The sequence below is a fragment of the Choloepus didactylus genome, chromosome 13 (genome assembly GCF_015220235.1).
Source record: "Choloepus didactylus isolate mChoDid1 chromosome 13, mChoDid1.pri, whole genome shotgun sequence".
Taxonomy (NCBI): domain Eukaryota; kingdom Metazoa; phylum Chordata; class Mammalia; order Pilosa; family Megalonychidae; genus Choloepus; species Choloepus didactylus.
In genome coordinates this window covers 85086532-85110730 of record NC_051319.1, presented here as the reverse complement: position 1 = coordinate 85110730, position 24199 = coordinate 85086532, and the positions used below count along the sequence as shown (strand labels likewise).

Sequence of the window (24199 nt, the reverse complement as noted above, 5' to 3'; positions counted from 1 at the left end):
TGAACCCCAAGGAAGTACATATGTAGTTTTTTGTTGTTGTTATTATTTTTCCTTTTTTTTTTTCCTAATGTGTCTCAGTGTGTTGGCAGTGTTAAAATAGAGATTTAACACTAGAATTGCTTTAGTATTTGGTCAATTATATTTGCGCTTTAGGATTGGATTTTAAACTTATTACACATAAAATACACTAAATGAGATCCTGAGATTCAGGAATTTGTCTAGGAGCTTAAAAGCCAATAGCCAAGGCTCTGGGCACTCATTGGGGGACTCTCAACCTTTAAGATTAGATCAACTGCAATTCTTCTAATGAGTCATTCCTGCCCTCTGTATATGTGGGACTCATATCAAGTAGCCTGGCCCTTAAGAGAGATGCGACTTGGCTTGACACTGATTACCTGTGAGACAGGTAATCAGTGTCATCAGTGGATCTTTTTGTGTTTCTGTTTTTCCTATTTGCCAAAAGAAGTCATTGGTCATATCTCGTCTCTTTCTCATAAGCTGCTGGGACTTATTCATTTGAACTCTTTGGCCCCTGGCTTCAGGTCACTGATTATTGAAATGGAACAGCTGTCAACAGGTTGGTCATTTGACTGCTTAGAGACCTGGAAATTATTTGTGATAGAAATAAGTCAGGAGTTATGAAACTGACTTCACTTCTTTTCCTATAAGGGGGAGCAAAATGTAAGTAAATATTTTTATTGTCAGGCCTACCTTGGTTTATTTCATCATGCCTCATTCACTTTTTAATCAGTAGAAACAGGGCCCCTGAGTCCAATAGCCAAATCTCTGAAAAAGAGGTGAGGAGATGGACCAAAAGGATATTAATAATGATTTCTATTTATTGAGCATTTATGGTGTGCCCAGATACTGTACCAAACAATTTTTGAGATTTTCTCACTAAATTCTTCTAACAACTCTTAATGATTTCCATTTTGTAGGTGAGGAAATGGCACTGAAAATCCGAGGAGTTAAATGACTTGCCCAAGGTTCCCCAGGAAGTGAGTGACAGAGCTATCTCTGTTTATTTCACTTGAAAACTAGAGTCACCACCATCCCAGTTTGCCTGGGACAGTCCCAATTTACATCTCATACCCTGAAGTCATTAACAAGTGCCTCTTTTCCATCTCAAAATGGACTGGACAGCAAATTATATGGTCCCTCTATCTCAAGTTTTCTCGATCTCAATGTTATTGATATTTGGGGCTGGAAAACTCTTCGTTATGGCGGCGCTGTCTTGTGTATTGTAGGATATTTAGCAGCATCCCCAGATTCTATCCATTAGATGCCAGAAGCACATCCTACCTCTCCAGTATTGACAAACAAAAATGTGTTTAGATATTGTCATGGGTCCCCTTAGGGGCAAAATTGCTCCCAGTTGAGAACTACTGCATCTAAATCCTATGATCATAAAAATTTAACCACGTGAGGAACATACAATCTATTTGTTATAGAACCAAACCTACCTAGTACAATAAATTAAGTTAATTTCTTGAGACACTATTTGGCTTCCCAATTGTAGAGAGGTGCAAAGCCTAACCAAGTAATGGACCAGATGCTGGAGGGGCTCCAGTGAAAAAACAAACAAACAAACAAAAACCTGATTTGTTGCAATTCCTTTTAGATAAGATTAAAATGGTACACTGGGAATAGTGACCTGGCAACCTCCTGGCTGCCCATTTCAGCAATACTGTGGAATGTAATTCTAGATTCTATTGGACTTTTTGCCTTAGTAATGAACATAAAAGCCAGGGTGATAGCCAGAGAGTGGTACAGTAAATTTCATACTGCAGCGACCTTATTCAAAAATAATAGCCCAGAATAATTAATGTTCTATTTTCTCCTACTCTTATACTTAGAAATGACCACCATTTCTTTCATACCACCATTTTCCATTTATTAGCAATAACAGAGGAAATACCAATAGCACCAATTAAAAATGAATCCACATGACGTAGTTTATCCTTACAGCTGTAATAACTAGTAACTAACATGGATTGGAAAGCACTTTGCAAATGTAAAAAGTGCTGTACAGATACATTATCATTATCATCATTAATAAATTAGCCCGATTCTCCTAGTATTCAAAAGGCACGTAAGGTCAGATACATGGGCTTCACTGGGGCAAAATGATCACAACCTACAATGTAGCAATGGTTCACATGTGTTGGCAACAAGTTTTACCCCATGCAATCCTGCAGAGCTGAAGTTACACACCCTTCAAAATATGGGAGAATGAAGCTAAAAGTACACAAAACAGGTTTTTTGAGATTTAATGCTTTTTAAAATAACAGACTCCTACCCCTTTTATTTTAATGCTTAAATAGATAATAATTAATCAAACTTCTAAATTGTACATTTTAACAAAATTAAAATTTCTTATTTAAGGTGACAATAAATCTTATTCTCTCTGAGTTGATATTCCAGATATAATTAGAATTTCAAGCATTCTGCAACTTCTAAGAGGTCAGATTGGTAACTTTTGTGCTTGCATGCCCTCAGGGAATATCTTCACTATTCATTCCAGAATTGTTACTAGAAAAAAACAGCTTTATCCATGCCCTTGCCAGCAAGTCTTGGCAAGAGATGGCTCTTGGCTGACCATAAATAAAATTCCTTGAATCACCAGTGACTTGATTTAAGAAAGAAATTTTACTGTCTTTCATACACAAAAGCTGATTAACAATGGTTAAAAAGCACTACTCCACTTTTTCACAGGTGTACAAAAAGAAATATAATGGAATTACATTCAACAATAAAGCTTAAAGTTCACGCTAGGTAATAGTTGCATTAACATTCACATACACAAGCACAGAGTAAGTATATTTCAGGAGTCTTATAATAGCATACAGCATACATGTGGGAGATTGATTTCAGGTAACATCACAGGTGTTAGTAAGGTTAGCAATTCAGTGTGTTATAGAAAAGGAAAACAAAACCAAAGAGAAGGTGTAGGCTAGCACACCAAGACAAGTCACAGAATTAGAGGACTGAAAATTCTGCTCACGGTATGTATGAGAAAACAATATTTTTCTTCAATTTATAGGTCAATGTAGTTGGTTGGAGAAGGTTGTGTATTCAAAGTGCACATAATTATTTCTTAGAAAAGAGAGAGAGAAAGAACCCTTCATTTAGTAATTAATACATGCAAGAGGCAGCCCCAGAACGACCTGAAAGAGTAAAGCTGTGATTGGCAGGTGGCCAGTATAATACAGATGTTTTAGGCAATTCTCTTAAAGCACTTCTGTAGCAGCAATGATCATTTAAATGGCTGTAGACAGAATTCTCTCTTGAGGGGAGTTTAGGGGAATCATATTCATCATATTTCTCTTTAAAGATTTATAGCTATAGATTTCTCTTTTTTAAATAAATCTATCAAACAACAAGTAGCATAAAGTGAGGTGCTGGGTTTTCTTTTTTCTTTCATTTTGCATATGTGTTGTTGGAAAAGGATCTGGCCTTTTCGTGAACATTGTGTGCAAAAGAATTTTTAATAAAGTGAGCACAAGGACATATACAGGAAATACATCAGATCTGCTTTTGTTCCCCTGGCTGGCCCCCTGTTAAACACTGAAGTATTGACTGGTAGGTATAATGTAGCTTTTAGGATGACACCACAGCCAACAGACTATAGGGACTCCTAAAGCTTGATTAGTAGGGGTAGTCTTGTCTGCAAGGGGGTAACCACCACCTCTTGAGTTTTAAGATTTAGGAAAGCCTGGTCCCTTTTAGTTTCACATTTCCCCTCCAGACTTATAACTCCCATTGATATTTTTGCCTTTGTTTCCCAGCCCATCTTGCACCAGCTAGTCTAATCTGGTCCATCCCAGCTGATGTCTGACATTCATTTACCTCTAATGGCCACACATACCCAGTGACCACAAACACCCAAGCTGCTCAATTTCAAAACCTTTCAGCCTGCCCTGCAAGTGTCATCAAGACAGGATCCCCGGAGCACAGGGCAGAGAGTCCAACCTCTCACTGGCGGGACTGGGAAGCCTCTCCTTTGCGGCGGAGGAGAAAGGAAACTTGGGTCTGCTTTTTAGGTTCTGAAAACAAGCCAGAGTGGAGAGAAAGAGTTAACACCAGACTTAGTAAAGCTTTTAAGACAAAACCTGTTAAATGTGATCTAGACAGACATAAGGAACTTTCTGCAGATTTCTGAGGTCTCTAAGAGAGGGCTCACGTGGATAGGAGAAAGGAGAAGGGAGTTGCTACATGGGAGAGATTTGCCATTATTACAAAAACTGGCTAAGTGGCTTGTTTCCATTAGGTGACCTCACTGGTCACTGTTGTCAGTCGTGCTGTTCCCTTTCTCTTTTTTCTCCTGGGTCTTGTTACCCTTCTTCTTTTTCTTCTTTTTCTTCGTCTCCTCCTTTTTGCCGAAGGTTATGAAGTCACTTTTGTCAATTTGGCTGTTAGTAGGCTCCTGCCGGATGGAGATGATTGCAGGAGATCCTGGGATAATGAATTTGTCTGGCAACTCACCGGGACCAGATTGCTTGGGGTTGCCTGGTCCGTATTTAAAGGTCCAGCTGTTGCTGTTGACACCAGCACCCACTGGAGGGGACACCTCTCCTGCCTCTGGTTCTGAAAGACAAAATATCACAAATCAGCAAGAGAGTCAACACATGCTCTTCATGCTACACTACTTTTAGCTGTACAGAAGAGGCCTGGCTTTGAAGAGGTTATGGGTTACTTTTGCAAACCTCAGAGCAAGGCCAGTGTTCAGAAACAAGCAGGATGGGCAGATTTTCTCAGAGGGAGTTTTCTAATATCATATTTTTGGCTCTTTGCGAAGAATTTCCTAAAGAATACTGTTGTGATTATCTTGCCTGGGAATGGGACAGGAAATATCATATTGGATTAAAGCAGAGAATACTACTTTTAGTGTATGAATTAGAGAAAACTTTGGCCACAATTATATTTTGACCTCTATCCTTTCCAAAACAGAAAATAAATTAGTTAAAACAATTATTTGATCCTAATTCTATTATAACAACCTCGAGGCATGGTGGGATGGAGCAGAGAGGAGCTGGTTTTGTTTCTAATGGAAAAGAAGTGGAGGGACAGAGGGACATTACATAAATCATAAGAAGAAGGAATACGATTTTAAGTTTGGCCTGCTTATGACATCTATTTGTTTGAATAAAACACTGGAACCACCCTTACTTTTCAAACAGAGTCTCTCCCTCAGGGTAGTCACAGCTGGTTGGGACATGGACCCTAACACTTATAAACCAATGTAATAAATGCAATAACTAAGATACATACAAAGTATTGTGGGACTCCAGAGGAGAAAATTATCAATTATATCAATAAGGGGGATTCCAGAAAAGAGGTGAAATTTGCAGTGAATCTTGGAAAATGATTATGCATCCACAGAGGTTTAAAATGCAAGATTTTCCTGAAAGTCTAAATGGAAGACACACCATCAAGTACACCAATGGCCTCTAGAAGGGTAGAAGTCAGAGCTAGAGAAAGAGTAATGGTCTATCTGGGCAGAGTAATTCTCAGTGGTCATAACATTGGAACCATTTGACATCATAGCAGAGCTTATGTATCTGACACTGCTCCTTTGGTGGAGATGTGAAAAGTTCTGTCAGATAACCCATTTACGTACATGGCAGCATGGGATTGTCTACAATTGCTATTTCCATCTTCTCACTTCCCATCTCTTCTTAATCTCCTCTAATTCAGCATCTCTGAGCACTACTTTTCTAACATTGCTCATGTCAAGTTCATGGATTATGTTAACTATTTCCAAAGCCAATGTCACATTTTAGTCCTCATCTTATTTAACCTCTCAGCACATTTGTCATCCCCTTGAAACACTTATTCTTGTGAGTTATTGTCAAGACATTCTTCTGACATTTCTCTCTGGCTGTTCTATGTCAGTTTCCTTTGCAGGCTCCTCCTCATCTACGTGTTGGAACATCCTGGGGTTTGTCCCTAGACCTCCCTCTTTTCCTTCTCTTCATTCTCTTGTTTTGGGATTTCAGCCATGTCCATGGGGTTAAATACCTTCTAAATATGTTGATGAGACACAAACTATATTTAAAGCCCACTCTCTGTGCTCCAATCTCATGTATCCAGCTGCCTGTTTGGTATCTCCAACTTAAGGAATCTGAAATCAAACTCTTGATTCCTCTCATCTATTCCCTCCTCAGTCTTTCCAGTCTCAATAAATGGTAGTCTTTTTCCCCACTGCTCAGGCCAGAAACTTCAGTGTCATTCTTCAGTTGTCTCTATTCTTCATGTAATTTCTGCCTTATAATTATATCTTGACTCTGTCCTCTTCTCTCCATTTTCACTGTAACTACCTTTTTGCAGGACCCCATTATCTCTCATAAGAATTAGAGCAACAGGGTTGTGAAAGGAAATGAAATAAGCTTCAGTGGCAGAGAGATTCCAAAAGGAGCCGAGAGGTCACTCTGGTGGGCACTCTTACGCACAATATAGACAACACTCTTTAGGTTCTAATGAATTGGAATAGCTAGCAGTAAATACCTGAAACTATCAAACTACAACCCAGAACCTCTGAATCTTGAAGATGTTTGTATAAAAATGTAGCTTATGATGGGTGACAATGTGATTGGAAAAGCCACATGGACTACACTCCCCTTTGTCCAGTGAATGGATGGATGAGTAGAAAAATGGGGGCAAAAAAAAAAATTCTTGTTATTTTTGTGTGTGTGGTAATTTTGGTGATGAACGCACAACTATATAATGGTACTGTGAACAACTGAATGTACACTTCGTATGACTGCATGGTATGTGAATATATCTGAATAAAAATGAATTAAAAAAAAAGAATTAGAGCAACAGCCTCTTCCTTGTTCAATCTGCTTCCTTTTTTTTTCTTTTTTTTTTTTAAGGGTTTAACTGAAATGGGTTTACTAAAGAGATTTATTTACTGAGGTGTGCAGGTTTAAGGGAACCAATAAAGGATGCTGACGCACCCAGGGACCAGCATCAATGGGTAGCCCTTAACATCCCCAGCAGTGTGTGAAAATTAAGGGAATGAATACATACAAAGCACTCTGTGCCAGGGATATAGCAAGTGCTCAAAAAATATTTATTATTACTGCTATTAAGTATTCCCAATGATACGACTACTGATAATAATAGCAAGATACAGAAGAGTTACTGACATTTGTTGAAGGCTACTGTTTGACAGCATGATCTAAATCAGATCTTCAGAGTCTGGTTTCCATGCCACCCTTGGTTCCTTTTGTTTCTAAGCCTGGCTCCCCGACTTTCTCATCAATCATGTCTTTCTCTGCTTAAGGTAGCCAGCCTCAGTTTCTGCTGCTTAGAACCTAGAATCCTCACTGTACCAGTCCCTTGAAGCAGTGCCACCAGCTGACTTGTGATTGTGCAGAATCTGTGAAAACGTCAGGCTTGGTCCACATGGAGTTTGGCACACAGTCATATGAGCAACCCAAGGACATCAGTTTGGCTTCACTATTTTTACAGTCTCTGAACTTGCTTCTATTTTGGCCCTCTTGAATCCTCCACGCAGGAGCCACAGTAGACTTTATTCCTGAAGGTCTTTAACTCCTTTTTTAATTGAAGTGTAACATTCAAATAGTAAAATCCTTTAAAATGTAGAAATCAGATTATATCACTCCTCTGCTTAAAATTATTCAAAGGCTTTCTACTGCCTTGAGAAAAAAAAATAATTCAAGCTCCTTAACATGGTATATGGGGCCCTTCAATGATCTGGTGTTTTTTCTTCTCCAATCTCACCTACCATTCTCCCTCTTAGCACTATACTGCAATTACACAAGCCTTCTTTCAGCCCCGTAAATCCTGTTGGAGTCTTTTTTGCCTCGATATCTTTACACATGCTGTTTCCCTTTGCCTAAAATGATCTCTCCAATTTCGGCATGACTGCTCATTCTTCAAGTCTGAGCTTAAGTGTAACTTCAGAGACAGTCTATGCCCGTTCTAGCTAAGCAACCAACCTCCCACCCAACAGTCTCCATCATTGTAAGGTTTACAGAGCAGAAAACATATGTTTTATTCACCAATATATACCCTGTGTCACAATTTCTGGCCACAACAGTTGTTTAATAAATATTTGCTGAAGGAATGAATAAAAGAACTGACGTAAGGAGTGAAAGTGGTGCCCATTCTTTAGTAGACCAAACGACTCCCCACTGACAGCACCTCGGGTGTCCCTAAAGACAGTGAGTTAATGCATGTAAAGTGCTTACTCTGATCCCCAGCAAAATATAAGAGCTCAATAAACAGTATCAAATATGGGTAGCTATATATGGTGCAGCTCTTGGGGATACAGGAGGGCAGGATAAGGATATGGCAAATTTATACACGGACAAGCAGACATTAGGTAGAAGGAGCAGGAAACTTCCTTCTCTCCCCCCAAAGTGCTTCATCTGGGCAGAGCTAACAACATAGCACTTTGGAATTGGGTAACAGACATTTTTTTTCTCTCTCAGAATAAGACAAATTTCTCCTATCTAAGATCATCAAATTTCTAATTGAACTCAGTCAGAATCTGCCTATTTACCTTTCAAGTGTAGGCCAGATCCCTGAGAGACAAAAACAATCGTGAGCAATGTACTTGAATGCCTCTGGTTTGGCTCCTAGAACTGGGCTTCAGCGTCACACTGCAGTTCTTCAGTTGCTCCCACAGAGCCTGGGATGGAAATGTTTTCCAATCACAGCCAGGACTCTGCTTGATGCCTAAGGACTGTCATCTGGAGACATAAAACTCAGTGATATCTTCATCATGCGGAGCTGAAGGACATGAATGACTGTGTGTCTACTGGCCGGGCCCCTCACAGCAGGGCTGCCAAGAGTCAACTGGCTTCTTTTACATGCCACTGAGCTTCCCCAGCCTTTGCTGGGAGTCTTGGTTCTGCATGACTAAACACCAAGAAGCAAGCAGAGATCCATTCAGGTGCATCCTCCACATGTATAGCTTCTAACAAGCAGAGCAAGGTGTGGTTTCTCCAGTCCCTGCAAACCTTTGTGCCCAACCTACTCTGAATGTTGTGTAAGAAAACATCTTTCAGGGCTCAAATGCATCTGAACCATGACTCATTCGGGTGAAACAATAACTTATGGAGCCGAAATCAACATTTACTAACCTATGGATCTGAGTCCCTTTAGGCCAAAACATCGAGGACCCTTGGATGGCTTTGCCTATAAAATGCTGTGACTTTCAGGGCAGAATCAAGGAAAAGGATGAGAAAGAGGCATTTTTTTTTGTCTGTCACCCACCCCCAGCCCAGGCCAGTCCCAGCAAAATGGTCGAATCAAGGAAATGTTTGTTCTTTCAGTGCTACCTACCTTCCCCCTTCCTAGGGCCTACCATAAGTCCTTCCCCCTCTGCCTCCGGGGACCTAGCTCACTCTTAGACAAAGCCATGACTGAGAAGCAGCCAAGACCCAAATGAATGGACCTATTAGAGCTTGGAAAGAGGATTTCAGACACACCAAGAGGGTGCGAGTCTGATTCTTTAGGCAGAGTCCTTCCCTGGCATTCAGATTACAACCCAAAAGGATTAAAAGTTTTTAGTACGTATGATCACAATTATAATACATGGTTATCTGGGGGTAGGATTATAATTTTTTGCTTTTTAAAAAATTGGCCAAATTTTCTACTATGGAGAGCAATACATTTTAAAACCAGAACATATATATATATATTTTTTAAAAAATTTACATTCGCAACTTTAAAAATTGCCCTCTGGAGGTAGCTGACCCTTCATGTAATCCTATAATCCACCCACCTTTCTCTTAGGCACTGCCCAGGGGCTTTTTGGCAAAATTCCCAACTATCCTCTTTTATATTTCAGGCTGCCTGAGTTCATCGAGTTTAGCCTCAGTGACTGGAATTGATGGGGCTGGAGGCTCTGCTGATGTAAATGCCAGTGAAGGTTTTGAAAACTGGGAAGCAAATGCCAGACATGTAAACTTACTCCCAATCCCCACTCTGATTTACTCTGATTTCCTCTTATAGAACAATACAAAGTCACTTTGATCAAGAAATCTAATTTCAGGAAAGCTCTTTTCTCCTCTTCCTTTTGCTTTGTTCTCTCTCTGGTCCAGAAAGGTTGAGCTCACTCTATCATTTAACAGCGTGTAGTACTGGACAAGTTACATAAATATCTCTGGGCTTCAGACTCATCCATAAAACGGAGATGGTCACCATCCTGCCTACAGACAGGCCTACCCATGCAGCTAACACTTACTGTGCTCTTCCTACATGTTGGGCACTGCGCTAAGCAGTTCCGCACACGATATAATATTTGGTCCTTAAAAGAACCTGTACCTGTTGCTAAGATGTCTTTTTTATAGATGGAGAGACAAAGAGCCAGCAGTCACCTGGTTACTAACTGGTGCAGCTTGGGACTCAAACTAGGCAGTGTGACCCAGCTATGAGACATCTTGAGTTGTCTAAGAAGGCCCTTTGAAAACCCTAAAGCATTATACAAATGAAACAATTTTTACGGTTATTGCCTGTTTTGTCAGCATTTGGGAGACAGAAATGCAGGCAAAGCCTCTAAGCTAGTCACTTGAAAGGCGTGAATTTGGGGGGAGGGGTGTGGGACAATCACAGCCCTGGCTCCAGGTTTCAGCCCCGCCTCTTTGCTCCCCATTCATCTCTTTGTTGTCATCTCTGGGATTTCGGTGCCGAGGTTAATAAAGAGCTTCCAGAAAAGCCATCATCTTGATTAAAGCCGGGGACTATCTTGCCAGACAGCACTCTGCAGCCTGCCTACCGCCCACTCTGCTAGGTCAGTACAGCCAGCAAAAGCTATTAAATGATTACAGCTGTTTCCGGCCGGACCCAGCCAGACAGCTCCCCTGGACTGCTCCTCTGGCACAGGCTGCGGCTGCTGCTGCTGCCTCTGGGGTCCCAGGGAAGTCAGGGCAAGGAAGGCTCTGCAGATTCTGGGTTTGCAAGTCAACATCAGGATTTCTGGGCAGAAGCACCCCAATGCTCCCCTTCCTTGTCTCTTGTCCCCACCTGAGCCAGCCACTGCAGTCTGTCAAGCAGCTCGGATTGCGTTTGCACCTTCTTGGCTTTGGGTAACCATTTCATCTTTCTGTCTCTGCCTGTCTCTCTGTATCTCTCTGTTTCTCCTCTCATTACCATTAATTGGCAGATTCTAAAATTATACATGCTCAGTATAATTTTTGGTTTTTTACAAAAAGCAAAAAACCATCCGCCATCAAACCCGCTGATAGACCGGGTTGTAAAATATCTCAACCTCCCTCCCCACCCCCATTGCGGCCATCTGTGGGGATTGTGGATCGCAGGGACAAGCACCGCCTCCCCCCGCCCCCCAACGCAATCCTTTATGAATTGGACAACATTAATCTGAGTAATTACAGCCCACATAACACAGGAGAACTGTGGTCTGAAATCCAAAACTTGTCCAGGATCAGAGATAGAAAAAGAGAGAGCAAAACCCACCCCCTAGACTAGCATTTCCCCACCACTTCTTAGTCCTTCCTTCAATTGACAGTGGCAAGAAATTTCCATGGAAACGGAATGTAAAAATACAGATACTCCCTGTTTTCTGTAAATCCTCAGGCTCTGTAACTAGAATACCTAAGTTTAAATTTGGCTACACCATGTAATAATTATGTGAAGATTAACAAATCATTTAAATCTCTGGGTCCCAGTTTTCATCTGCAAAGGGTATAATAATAGCACCCACCTAGAAGGGTTGTTATAGGAGTAAATATGATTATTCTTATAGGGCACTTAGCACAGTGCCTGTCACAAAGTAAAAAGCTCGTTAAATTGTACTTATTAACAAGATCAGAGCAGGAGAAGATTCATTTGTTTAAGAATACTGATGACTTATTGTGGGTCAGGCAGTTTACAAAATATTTTGCATTTACATTTAAGGCAGTTGATGGCTTGAGTTTCAGCAAGATGGTTTGCACTAAATCACATAGGAATTTGGTAACAAAGCTGAAATATTATTCTTGAACTTGCTAGAATAAATCTATTATTATTATTATTATTATTATTATTTTAACTTCTGGTGAAGCCTTGGGGATGGGGGGAGGAGACGGACTTAAGTTAGCTTCAGAGGCTGAGCATTTTGATCCCTGGAATAGTGGGGAGGTGGGGCACCTGTGATGGGGAGGCTGATCTGATACCCCCCAGAGGCTGTGGGAGCTACTCTCAGGTGTTTCACCGCTTTGGGTGGGATGAATTGATCTGAAAGGGTTTGTGGCGGTTTGGTGCCTCAGACCACAGCTGGGCTAATTTTCAGTAATCTCAAAGCGGAAGAGATAAATACACTTGGCATATTTTTAAAGCCATAGCTCTTGCTTTGTGCCCGAAATAACTCTGCCATTTCTAGGTTAAAAGTATAAAGACTTCATGTGCTGTGAACCCAGATTAAAAAACTGGAATGGCTGGTCTCAAACCCTGCTAGTTCTCCACAGTCAGCTAAAAAAATCATATTTCTTTCTGTGACACCCCCGCCCCCAACCCAACAGAGCTTAGGTTGCCTAGTTTTCTCTACCTATTTTTTGGTTACTGAGGTCCTGCAGGATCTAGTGCCTCACAATGCCCCAGACTCAGCCGGCAGTTATATCCTGGGACTAGACCTAAGATGGAATCTAAGCTTTACCACTTATTTGTTGTGTAACCTTGAGCAAGTCACTTACTTAGCCTCTCAGCTCCATTCTTTCATATGTAAAACAAAGATGATAGCATCCATCTAATGGGATTATGAACATTAAAAAGGGGCAATGCTCATAAATCACATAGAACAATGTCTGGTATGCTGCAAATTTGAAATAAAAGATAGATATTATTACTATTACTGAGGAACCTGACTCCCCCTTTAATAACATACGCCTGGATGCAATACTTCCAGGAACTCTTTTCCAGGAACCCTCGTCCCACTGGGCTCTCTCCCTCCCAGAAGACTCCAGCTGAGAACTCTTCCAGCTTAGAAACGGTTGCTAGGTAGGGAGCCATTCTCCAGAGCCTTCGGAAGGAGGCAGTGAAAGGAGGCAGTGGAGAACACACTGAAGCCTTGGGTTCAGATGTTAACCATTCTGCTTTTCTACCGTTTTCTACGATTTGGGTGACACTGACTTGTATGTAGTTTCCTCATCTATAAAATGGACATAATAATTACCTTCAGGAGGTATCATTATTCATTCAACTAAACTTATTTACAGTGGATTAAACATTGTGCTAGGAACTGGAGACATGAATATGAATATTAGTACAGGCACCCTGCCCTCAAAGAGTTACCCTGGAGTGGGAGAAAAAGACAAGTATATGAATAAATACAATAACCATTTTAAGGAATATACAAAGTAGAGAAACTCGGGTTTAATGCTATCTTGAGGCTAGAGTATATAATGTAGTGGTTAAGAGCATAAGCTCAGAAGAAAATCAGCCTGGCTTCAAATCCTGGCTCCACCACATACTAAATGTGTGCCCTCACTTAAACTCTAGGAGCCTCAAATTCCTAAAGGAGGAAAAATGGGTCTAATAGATTTATTTATTGGGGTAGTTATAAAGATTAAAGTAGTTAATACACACAAAGTGCTTAGAATGATACCTGATGTGTGGTTTACTATTATTACTCACAAGCTAATTTTCTCCTCTCTCTGCTCCAGTATTCTCTTTAAGTCTGAGGGCTAAGTCCTTGAAGACGATGTCACAGAGTTAAGCGAGATTTAGCACTAGATGGAGGTGGAGGTCAGAGGGAAGTATATAACAAGTGCAGTCCCACCCCAGATAAGACAATGCCAATTTGATATTTTCATACCCTATGACCCAGCAATCCCTCTTCTGGAAATTTATCCTAAATACATACTAGTAGAAGTGCACAAGAGATATGATATATATGTACAAGATTATGCATTGCAAATTGAATTGTTTAATAAATATACCAATAGCATAGATAAATTATAATATATGCATGCAATATAATACTATGCCCTCATTAAAGAAAAATGAGGTGGGTTTGGAAAGGCATTTATGATATATTAAAATTTTAAAAACAAGCTGTATATTAATATGCATAACAACTCATTTCATTTTGTGGAAACACTTTTTTTGAATAAACAGAAAATATTCCTACATCAGTTATGTGACTAAGTAATTTGAAAATGGGAGGATACACAAAACTGTTAACAGAGGCTACCTCACTGAAGGGAAGTGAGATTGAGGGGAACTCAGTAATTTTTATGCAAATACAGCTGTATTATTTACTATTTACATCAACAATGTAATTGTATATACTTTATCATACAATAATTTTATTACTTAGAAAAATCTGGACAATAGACACTAAACTGTTGGCAGTGGTTACTTTTGGGGCGTATGACTGGAGGTAGGGAGTGAGGCACTACTAATTTTATTTTAATTCTGTAAAGATTGAATTTGCTATAATGATTTTTGTTTCTTTTATAATTAAATAGGAGAGAGAGAGAGAGAGAGGGAGATTAAAAAGAATACTACTCCAGGCACTATTTGCCTCATCAGCTGCATAGCTCAATGTAGTTCAAAAACTAGCTGAGACAAAATGTCAGTGTCCCAGGCAGCCTGGACCCAGGACCAGTTATGTAATTTTCAGGGTCCAGTGCAAAATGAAAATGCATGGCCCCTTGTTCAAATTAAGAACTTCAAGAAAGTGACAGCATAACATTAAACCAAGCAGGGCCTTTCTAAGCTGTACCCACTGCTGGGCTCCTCCTTCAGCACTACAATTTAACAGGGAATCTTCCAAAGGTTTTATACCGCCTGTCCACCTGGAACTGTGTGAGGCATAACCATTTCACCCAACAATAAAACTGCTTCTAGCTTTGGTTGGGTTTTCAAAATTCTCTTCTCCATCCTCCCCTCACTTTGTCACAATCTGTGCTTCTTAAAATTTGGCAGCAATCCCAGGCTCTGTGATGCTGTGTCACTTCTCAGCCTTGAGCAACCATTTCTAGACAAGCAGTGATATGCCTGCATCTAGGATATAAAATGGAGGTGCTTTCGGAACACTGCAATAGAAGGAGGGCAAGAGAATGAGTTTCTTCCAGAGAAAAACTTCCTCCATCACTACTATCCCCAACTCTGTGCACTTCAATGCCATTCCATTTAATCCAACAACAACAAAAAAAACACATTGAAAGCTGTGCCAGGCATTGTGCTAAGTGCCAATGGTATTAAATTGAGTAATACTTAAGTTGAGTAACTCATTGAGTCATGATATTATTCTTGAGGGCTTACTACAAGCTAAGCACTATGCTAAGCATTTTGCATGCATTCTCTTCATTTAATCTTTACAACAGCATATGGTCTTTCCTTTTCTGACATTAATTAATCTGAGGCACAGGTTGTACAATTATTAAGTTGTAGGACAGGGATGTAAGGAACAATGCTGCCTCCCTTAAGAAGTTCACACAAGGCAAAATTTAAACAAACCTGCCCTCACTCTCCACATTCTCTCACACATGAATACACCAAGTCCACCACAATCACTTTAAAATATTTTCAAAGCCAATCCTTGAAATAAACATGCTGTAATCACCCTCTTTTTGGTTCCACATTTATAGACACTCAAAGTTTCCAATCCTCGGTTTGGGAAAAGAAAAACAGCTTGTTGATTAGCTCATTAGCTCATCTTGACATCTTACAAGTTAATTTTTGAGGATTCAGTAGAGCTAAGGATGTTCAATAGAGACTCCTTTCTTAAAAACAAACAAACAAACCTTCTGGTGGCTCTCCATTGCCAACAAAAGAAATGACAAATTCTTTACCAGGATGTTTAAGGCCCTATAAATGACTCTAGTCTGCTTTCTGATCTCATTTTCCAACAGCCCTCCATTCCATCCCACCCATCTGATTCACCCTGATTACACACTTCTGAAAAAAAAATTTTTTTTTTTTTTTGCACGTTGTTTCCTTTACCTGGTAGTCTCTTCCTCCCCACATCTACTTATTACCCTGCAATACCCAATATTAAATGTCACATAATCTGTGATTTGGTTCCCTAAATCCCCAATTCCATTTTCCTGGCTCCCACAGCATCTAGTATTCAGAGTTGCTAAAAGAGAGGCTTTGGGTCCTGTGAAAACAATTTGGGAGCCCCCTCAGGAAAGGAGGACTAGCTTGACCTATTTAAACAGGGTGTGTATTGATTACATCATAGATAAACCCTGGGTCCCATTCTAGACTGCCACCAGGCCCTGGTGGTTTGTCCCAGCTTCCTTCCCCCTTCTTGGCCCTACCTATGCATGAAACTACATGGTCCTTACAACATGGCATTGTAATACTGCCATCTTATTTCTTTACATTTATGTTTTCCCCATTGGATTATTAGGGCAGAACTGTGTTATATTTAATATTATATTCCCACCACCTAGGACAGAACCTGGTCTTAAGTAAGCACTTAACAAATGTTTGTTGCATGACTATATATAGAAGGTTCCAACCAAATTCTTGAAGTCAAGCCAAGGAAAGCACTCCTGGACAGGATATTCTACTACTTCACTTTCTTATCTGTGTGTGTGTGTGTGTGTGTGTGTGTGTGTGTGTATTTGAGAAGAAGAAACAGAGAGAATGAATGAATGAATGAATGTGGATTTTATAAGAGAATGCAGTGGTGGTGGTGAATGGTGAAGTTCTAGAGATCTGCCTGGGAGGCGGTTTTTGTGGGCATCTTCCTAGTGCACTTCAAATTACAACCTTGTAGGAGTCTAGTACCCTAGAGGCAAGACTGTGACCCTGAGTGAGAAACAACAAGAAGGAACGAGTTTGTATCTCTAAACCTCTAGATTTAGAGAGTACATATCAAAGACATCATCCTCCTTGAAGAAATTTCCCAAAGGTAAATATTTAGAATCAAGTTCTACTTAGTCCAACAGAGGGATATTTATGTGACACTGACTGCTGACTAACCACAGCTCCAGTGAGTCTGGGCTGCAGGACAACAGCTGGATTGACATCTCCGTGACCCAAGAAGCCTATAGGGTATGCTGGCCTCCGAGAAGGCTCTTAGAGGGGTGTCTTGGCCCAATCAATGTCAGATGCAGGAGGAGTGATTTAATCACCATTCAGAGCAGCCAAGGGTGCAGAGAGGTTCTAGGCTTTGGAGGTGCCTAGCCCATTAGGATCTCAAGGAATGGTTATTAAGCAAAAATGCTGCAAAAACAAACAAATGAGCAAATCCTGAGGTGCATATGTATCCATAACTTGGGCCATAGCCACTTTGCCTGCTGCACTGCACCTCCCGACTCCTCCCTTCCCCCACACCAGAAGCATCATTGAGGAAAAGCAGTGGGATTTGGGAATACCGGCTGGAATACCCCCACCTCAGCCCCTCCCCAACACACACATAAACACTGATCAGGCTCTGAGCTTTTTTCTTTTATTCTTTAGGAAAATCCTGGATATACATTTTAACTTGTGTTCACGTAGACGCAGATGCTAGATGCAAACCGGATAGGCAATATGTGCTGCCTCTGTCTCCTGACATCATCTTGTGGACAGTGATTTTTCTAATGTGGCCCAAGCTGCCAAACCCCATGATGGTTGCCTTCCAGAATGGTCTGTGGATGATCCAAAGAGGACTGTCCTCTCCTGCTGCTCCCCGACTCTTGGAAACATACTCTTAAGCCTGGGACAGAACAAGATCTCAGTTCTAAAATAATAATGTAGTGATGTAGTGGGAGCCATTCTCCTCCTCTCTCCACACTGCCACCTCTTCCCACGGAAAAGGGAACACCCACCAAACCAATACTTCCACCTTTTGGGGGACTTGTTAGGGAGGAAGCTTTCACTTTTTGCTCTACTTCCTTCCTTACTCTTCCCAGGAAGGAAAAGTAGTTTATCTGGCTGGGGAGATTATTAAAAACCTGATTGTGCCTCTTCATTGGGCAAAATCAGTGTCATGACACACCTCCCCTCTCATTCCTTTTCTCCTCTAGCTCAGCCCCTATTTGGTAATCAAAGGAGAGGACTGCCAGCCTTTATATTCTTCCCTTGCATTTGGGAGGTTGAAGGTCCTGCCATATTCCCCAGACCATCTTTACCAATAATGAGCCTGATTATGAACTTTGATCCTTCAGTTGGCTCCTTGCATCTGTTCTTAATTTGTTAAGATTTGTAGGGAAACGGTGTATGTGTGACTTATTAGTCTCCATCAAACTTCTGATGATTAATAACCTTCAAAAGGTATTTAAAGTGCAGTCCACTGTCACCATACCCTCTTCATGGTCCTAATATCCACTTTATCTTACCTTCACCTCTACTGAAATTTACATAAGCATGTGCATGTGTGTGCTCACACATACTGAGCCACCTCTCCCTGAACATGAAAGAACCTGTGGTAGGCAGAATGGCCTTCCCCCAAATACCCCCACATCCTAATCCCTGCACCTGTGAATATGCTATGTTCTGTGCCAAAAAGGACTCTGCAAAAATGATTAAATTAAGGATTCTGAGATGGGGAGATTAGCCTGGATTAGCCAGGTGGGCCCAATGTAATCCCCAGGAGGGATCCTTATATGTGAAAGAGGGACAGAGTCAGAGATTTAAAGATGCTACATTGCTGGCTTTGAAAACTGAGAAAGGGGCCATGAGCCAAGAAATGCAGGTCGCCACTAGAATCTGTGAAGGCAGGTAAAGGGATTCTCCCCTAGAGTATCCAGAAGGAACACAGCCCTGCTGACACCTTGATTTTACCCCAGCAAAACCCACTTTGGACTCTAACCTCCAGAACTGTAAGATAATAAATTTGTATTGTTTTAAGCCACTAAGTTTATGGTAATTTGGAAACTAATTCTACTGATTAAGCACCACTATGTGCTAGACACCTTGTTTGACACTGGGAATATAATGGTGAGCAGAAAAAAGTATTTACCAGTTGTGTGAATGTAAAGAAGTCATTTAACCCTTCAAGCCTCAATTTCTCTTAAAAAATGGGAATAATGTACTTCTCTTTTAAGGTTAAGTATTCAATGCATATAAAGTACTTATTACAGTTCTCAATAAATGGTAGCTATTAGCCAAAAATGGTTCTTTGATTCTAAGAGATTTTTTTCTACCACCCAGGGGGTAACAGCACAAGATTTAAAGACTCATTTTAAGACTTTAGAACTTGAACAACAAACACCTTCCCTCACCCACACACTTTTAAAAAACTTCCCAGAGCTCTTTCTTGAAAACAGGCTTTAGCTCAGACAAGGGAACTTCTGTATTCCAAGGCTCATCATCAAACACAGGGCCAAACTCACAGACTCACAGGTGTCCATCTCAGGGCTGTTTACACCTGGTGATGCTCTTCTCCCCCTAGATCTGGCCCCAAATCTATGACATGCAGCCTGCTGTGCTCTAATGTAAATCCCTCACACAGGCTGAGGCTTCTAGCCTTGCCACTGACGTATAGGGTGTTCATCTGACTCCAGGTGATTACAGGAACAGAGACACAACAGGTGTGTTGAGTAAGACAGAATCTATGACAGACACACACTCAAAAAAAGTCAAGAGAGAAGACTTGGGAAGGAAGCTTGGCCTCTTAGACTGATAGCACTGGACACAGGATTGGTGCATTATTGGGAATAAGCCCAAACTGGTAGGCTTCTTGGATCATCGACAACAAACTTGTTTGTTCAGATTTTCTGTACCAGGCAGGCTTTCCTTATTTTTTTTCTTTTCCTGAATCGGTTGCTTTATTCAAGGGCTCATGACTGTTAGCTGTCCCTGACCCAGTCCTTGTCTCCTCTACAAAAGCAACTACACATAGAAAGGGGCCTCCAGCTAACAAGGGTGATCAAGGGGACTGTGGGACTAATGCTTCGAATCCTGGGCCACAGGCATAGGAAGGCAGAGAAGGAGGACAGAAAGTCCAGCTAAAATGGACAAAGTGCTGGTGAGGAGAGGCTAGGCCTGCCCTTGCCCAGGGGCATCAGGCAACTGGTCCCCTGAGGAGCCCAGGTCCCAAAGCCAGGGAGGACCAAGGACCGGAAGAGGAGAGCAAGTCAAGGACTTCCGAAGGCAACTGCGGTCAGCTCAGCCCCTCGGGCTGGTAAACCCTGATCTCCACCCAGGGGCCCCAAGCACAGGCACAAGCACAAACCCCTTAACTCTTTCCCCACAGCCACACACACACACACTCTCACACACATACACACTCACATACACACTCTGGATCCCCAGAATGTCTCTGGTTTAGTACCCAGCCAGGGGTCCCAGCTCCATGACTGTTGGGACTGATAAGGGGGTGGGTCCTTGGCATTGCTTCTGATCCGACCCCTCGCAGGCGTCTATCCAATAACTGTACACGTCCACTGGTTCTGACAGCTACGCAATGGGCATCTGGAATTCCTCTAGGCACATGGTACAAGAGATGATTGTTGGGGGCACAATCCATTGTCATGTTGCAAAACTTCTATGGGAGACCGTCATCTTCTTCTTGGGAGCGGGTTCCTAGTTTTGACTTTCTGTGCCCCAGGTCTCCATGAGGGTGAAACTTTCCTTGTTGCAATGGTTTACCTGGAGATAATGACTTCTAGCTCCCGGCAGAAAGGGAAACCCTGACGTTTTACTTTTTAAAGTTTGTTTGTTTGTTTTTTATTTACACGCAACAGTAGCTGTAATCCAGAGGTCCAGGGTATACAAGGGACACAACTGTAGCTAACAATAAACTTCTCCTCATCCCTATTGTCTTGTGGATCCAAATTGGCTCCTAAAAGTTACTTCTTTATACCCTAACCTTCTACAGTTATGTCTCTTGAGTCTGACTTCTACAAAGCTCTCAATTTCCTGCTAGTACTAGCACAAACAACCCTTTCCTCTTATTTCCTTTGGTATTGCTATTCTCAGGAGTGCCCCCTCCCATCCTTTACCACAGTCCAGGAGATAGATCATTCCAGTTGGGCTGTTGCTGAAGGAGCTTTTGGTCTCATTGAGATAAGAGTGGAAAAGCATCTATCTCTCCTCCCCCTCCTTTTCTGACTAGAGGGTAATGAGAACCCAAGTGCTCAGGCTGAGAGGGCTCCTCTCCAACCCACACACACATCTCTAGGCTTCCTGGCAACGAGCTTTCTTATGACCCTTCCCTAGAGACCTCTAGTCTAACCAGTGCTTGACCTGAACATGTCTCTCCAGATTAGAGAATGACCTTACCAACTGCAAAGTTGACTGCCTCTGAGGTGAACTTTTCAAGTTCCTTTGGAATCTGGGATGAGTTTCTCTGAACATATTTGTCATTAAAGACCCTGTTGTCACTAGGGACAGGCTAGTTTACTAGCATCAGTGAGGCTGAGGGTAAGGGCTTGCTGGAGCTGCAAGGCTTAAAGGCCTTACACGCTATCACAGCTCCCCTTCCCTCAGTCCGAGTCATAAGCAGGATTTTCTTGTCCAAGCACCTCCAGGGAGGAGTTATAAGCCCACCAGTTTCAAACAATCTAAGTAATCTTTCTCACAGAATGAAGTGCATACTCGACCCTCCACTTTGCCTTCCCCACAAACCTCTCAAACACACAGGTGGCCTGTCATCTTTGAGCTGAGTCAGGCAACAGTGTTTTGACCCCCTTCCTTGACTCTTTGAGACACTAGGACCCCTCAGCAGAAATCTGAATCCCCCTTTTGGTAAGGGGCTTAACAGTTCAGTTACAAAGGATGGTGTGTGGAGATTCTTCCAAGGGAGCATAATTCGCAAACTCTCCTGTCCCTGCAACACTCTCAAACAAAAGAAAGATAAAATGCATTATTTTTCTAAGACATATTTGAATGTTGTTTCTCATGATGAAGTTTCAGGCCAGGCTGTATTGCCCAGAAGAGCTGGCATGTTAAAGGGATCAATGATAACAGAAGGAACTATACTGACTCTCCATTTCCTGAGCCTGCATTAGCCTGCTTCTCTGCATCTGCAGGGTTTGAAGAAGACTGCAGCCTAAGGGAACAGTTCTTGCTGCTCTTCTTTCCACACTACACCCTCTAAGATGCATGCCCAGGAGCTGAGTGCACAAGGAATTGGCTAGATTTGAGGAGACACAAGTGCTCTACTTTTACATAATAAAAGAATTACATTAAATATGTATTATGGCCCCACTCCTTACTGTATTCTGCCCTGAATATCAATCCTAGAAGAACTGGTATGGGTTGTATCAGAGATGTGCCAGAAAAACAGGCGTAGGGAAAGCACTTTCTCAGAAGCTATCCATTAACAGAAATGTTTAATTTCAGAAAATTCAGGGAAGTCTCCATTCCTGTCTTTTATTTAAATGCTCCTTAAATTAGAAGGCACTGAGTTTTCCTTCAAGAAGGAGATGAAGAGTCTTGTATGGATGGAGTCAGCAAAGACTTACGCTTCATAGCTTCTCCTGGGTGGAAGATGCTAATTCTCCTTGCTCCCTCCCTCCGGACCAGTCCAGAAATACAAATTCTTTGTTCAACATAAGCTACCTAATAAGCTCAACACCTCCAGAAAGTGCCTCTTAAAAGGATTCATTTTCCTACGGTATAGACTGCTGAGCTAAGAACTCCTGGGCTGAGAGATGGAAGGTGAGAGTGGAGAATACTGACAGGAGGGAGCTGCCCTACTCACAAAGATCCCTGATCTCATTCTTTTTCCTAATAAGGACCTGCACACACCTCCCAGGCTTGTCATTGCCATAACAACAGCAGGAGTTGAGGGTGAGCAGGTTAGTAGAACAGCATGCTTTCTAAATTCTCCAACAGGGCCTGAGGCTGCACTCACTCACGAAGTGGAAAAATTCATGTTGGCAGTGCTCCTCATAGGTTTCACAAAACCTAAGGATCTTGGTTTCTCCCTGGGGAAGCATCAGAGATGGGGTCTCTCCAGGGGGAGCTGATTTTGTCAGAAGGGCAGGAATCCCCCTATAAAACTAGAGCACATAAACTGTCCATTTTCCATAGAGTAAAGAGATGTGGTAAATTAGGGCAAAAGCAATTCCCTGAGGAAATAAAGAGACAGACACTTAAAAAAAAATTCTTCTCTATAACAGAACCTTCCCACAGAGACTACTCGGAGCAACTGAGGCCTACATCCTGGAGTGGAAGGATAGATTCATACCCTGAAAAGTCATAAACATGGTTACATTTACAAACACTGTTATCTAGGCACTGTGATGTGTGTGCATTATCTCATTTAACTCTTGGAACAATCTTACAAGGTAGATAGTACCATTATCTCCATTTTACAGAGAAAGAAACTGGGAATCAGAAATGTTAAGTGTAGCTCCCAGGGACCTACAATTACTGATTGGCAGAGCTAGAATTCCAAGGACGGTCCCTATATTATGAGGGAAAGGACTCTTCTCACAAGAATCACAAGCAGATGCCTTCCTTGCATGGTTTCTGAGCCTCCAAAGATATCAGACAAACTCAGGAATATTTACTCTAGACCAGTTATCAAACATTAGAGTGCATCAGGATCACATAGAGAGCTGGTTAAAACACAGATTGCCGGGCCCCACCCTGAGAATTTCTGATTCAGTAGGTCTAGGATGGGGTCTGAAAATTTGCATTTCTAACAAATTCCCAGGTATTGGTGCTGCTGCTGGTCTGCGAGCAATGTCTTGAGAACCACTGTTCTGGTCACTCTAAGCCAATGTTCTCTAAGTCTCACTGTAATTGTGGCCTCGCCTACAGAATTCTCAATCTCTCACTGCTTAGTCCCAGATCTCCTGGGGTCCTGCTTGACAAGCTATAATGTGCTCTTTGGCAGTGGGGTATGTTTTGGAATTCTCTGAGCTCTTCTGAAAACAATGAACATCTCCCACTCCAGATATAATTCACTGTTGCCTTAAGTAAATCCTATAGACTTCATGAAATGTAGAAAGAGAATCCTGAAAGAACCAGGAGAGACAGCAAAACAGCCTGCCCCCCCTCCCCCACACCTAGGCCAGACCAGCTGCCCTACAGGCAGTCTTTTTATAACCTCTTGAGATTCCCTCTAAGAACTGAACATAAGAAGGCACTCATTAAAACCTCCTCAGGGCGTTTACATTGAGAAAATTAAAGAGTTATAATGTGCATGGCTGGTCCTTTAATGCCCCTCCCCCCAAAACACATTCCTCCATCTGAAAATGAGGCTGTAACTGTATTCCATGAATTCCCAATTTAGCTAATTTTCTTTCTCTGCTAAATCTTCACAGGAAGATGCTAAGGAAATAACAAAGCCTGTGGTGCAGGTCTGCTCACTTAGAGGCAAGGCTGGAGA

General features: G+C 41.7%; 1 protein-coding gene across 12 annotated transcripts in view; it reads right to left on the bottom strand.

Annotated features, from left to right (window-relative positions):
- Positions 1-2256: 2256 nt before the first annotated feature.
- Positions 2257-24199, bottom strand: part of LOC119507823 (protocadherin alpha-C2) — a 210462-nt gene continuing 188519 nt past the window's right edge. For 11 of the 12 annotated variants that reach the window (XM_037800982.1, XM_037800983.1, XM_037800985.1 and 8 more), the window contains exon 4: positions 2257-4587. In XM_037800982.1, the coding sequence (XP_037656910.1) occupies positions 4277-4587 (311 nt within the window). In that variant the 3' untranslated portion in view covers positions 2257-4276. The remainder of the gene's footprint in view (positions 4588-24199) is intronic. The other variant, XM_037800986.1, reaches the window with a different exon arrangement.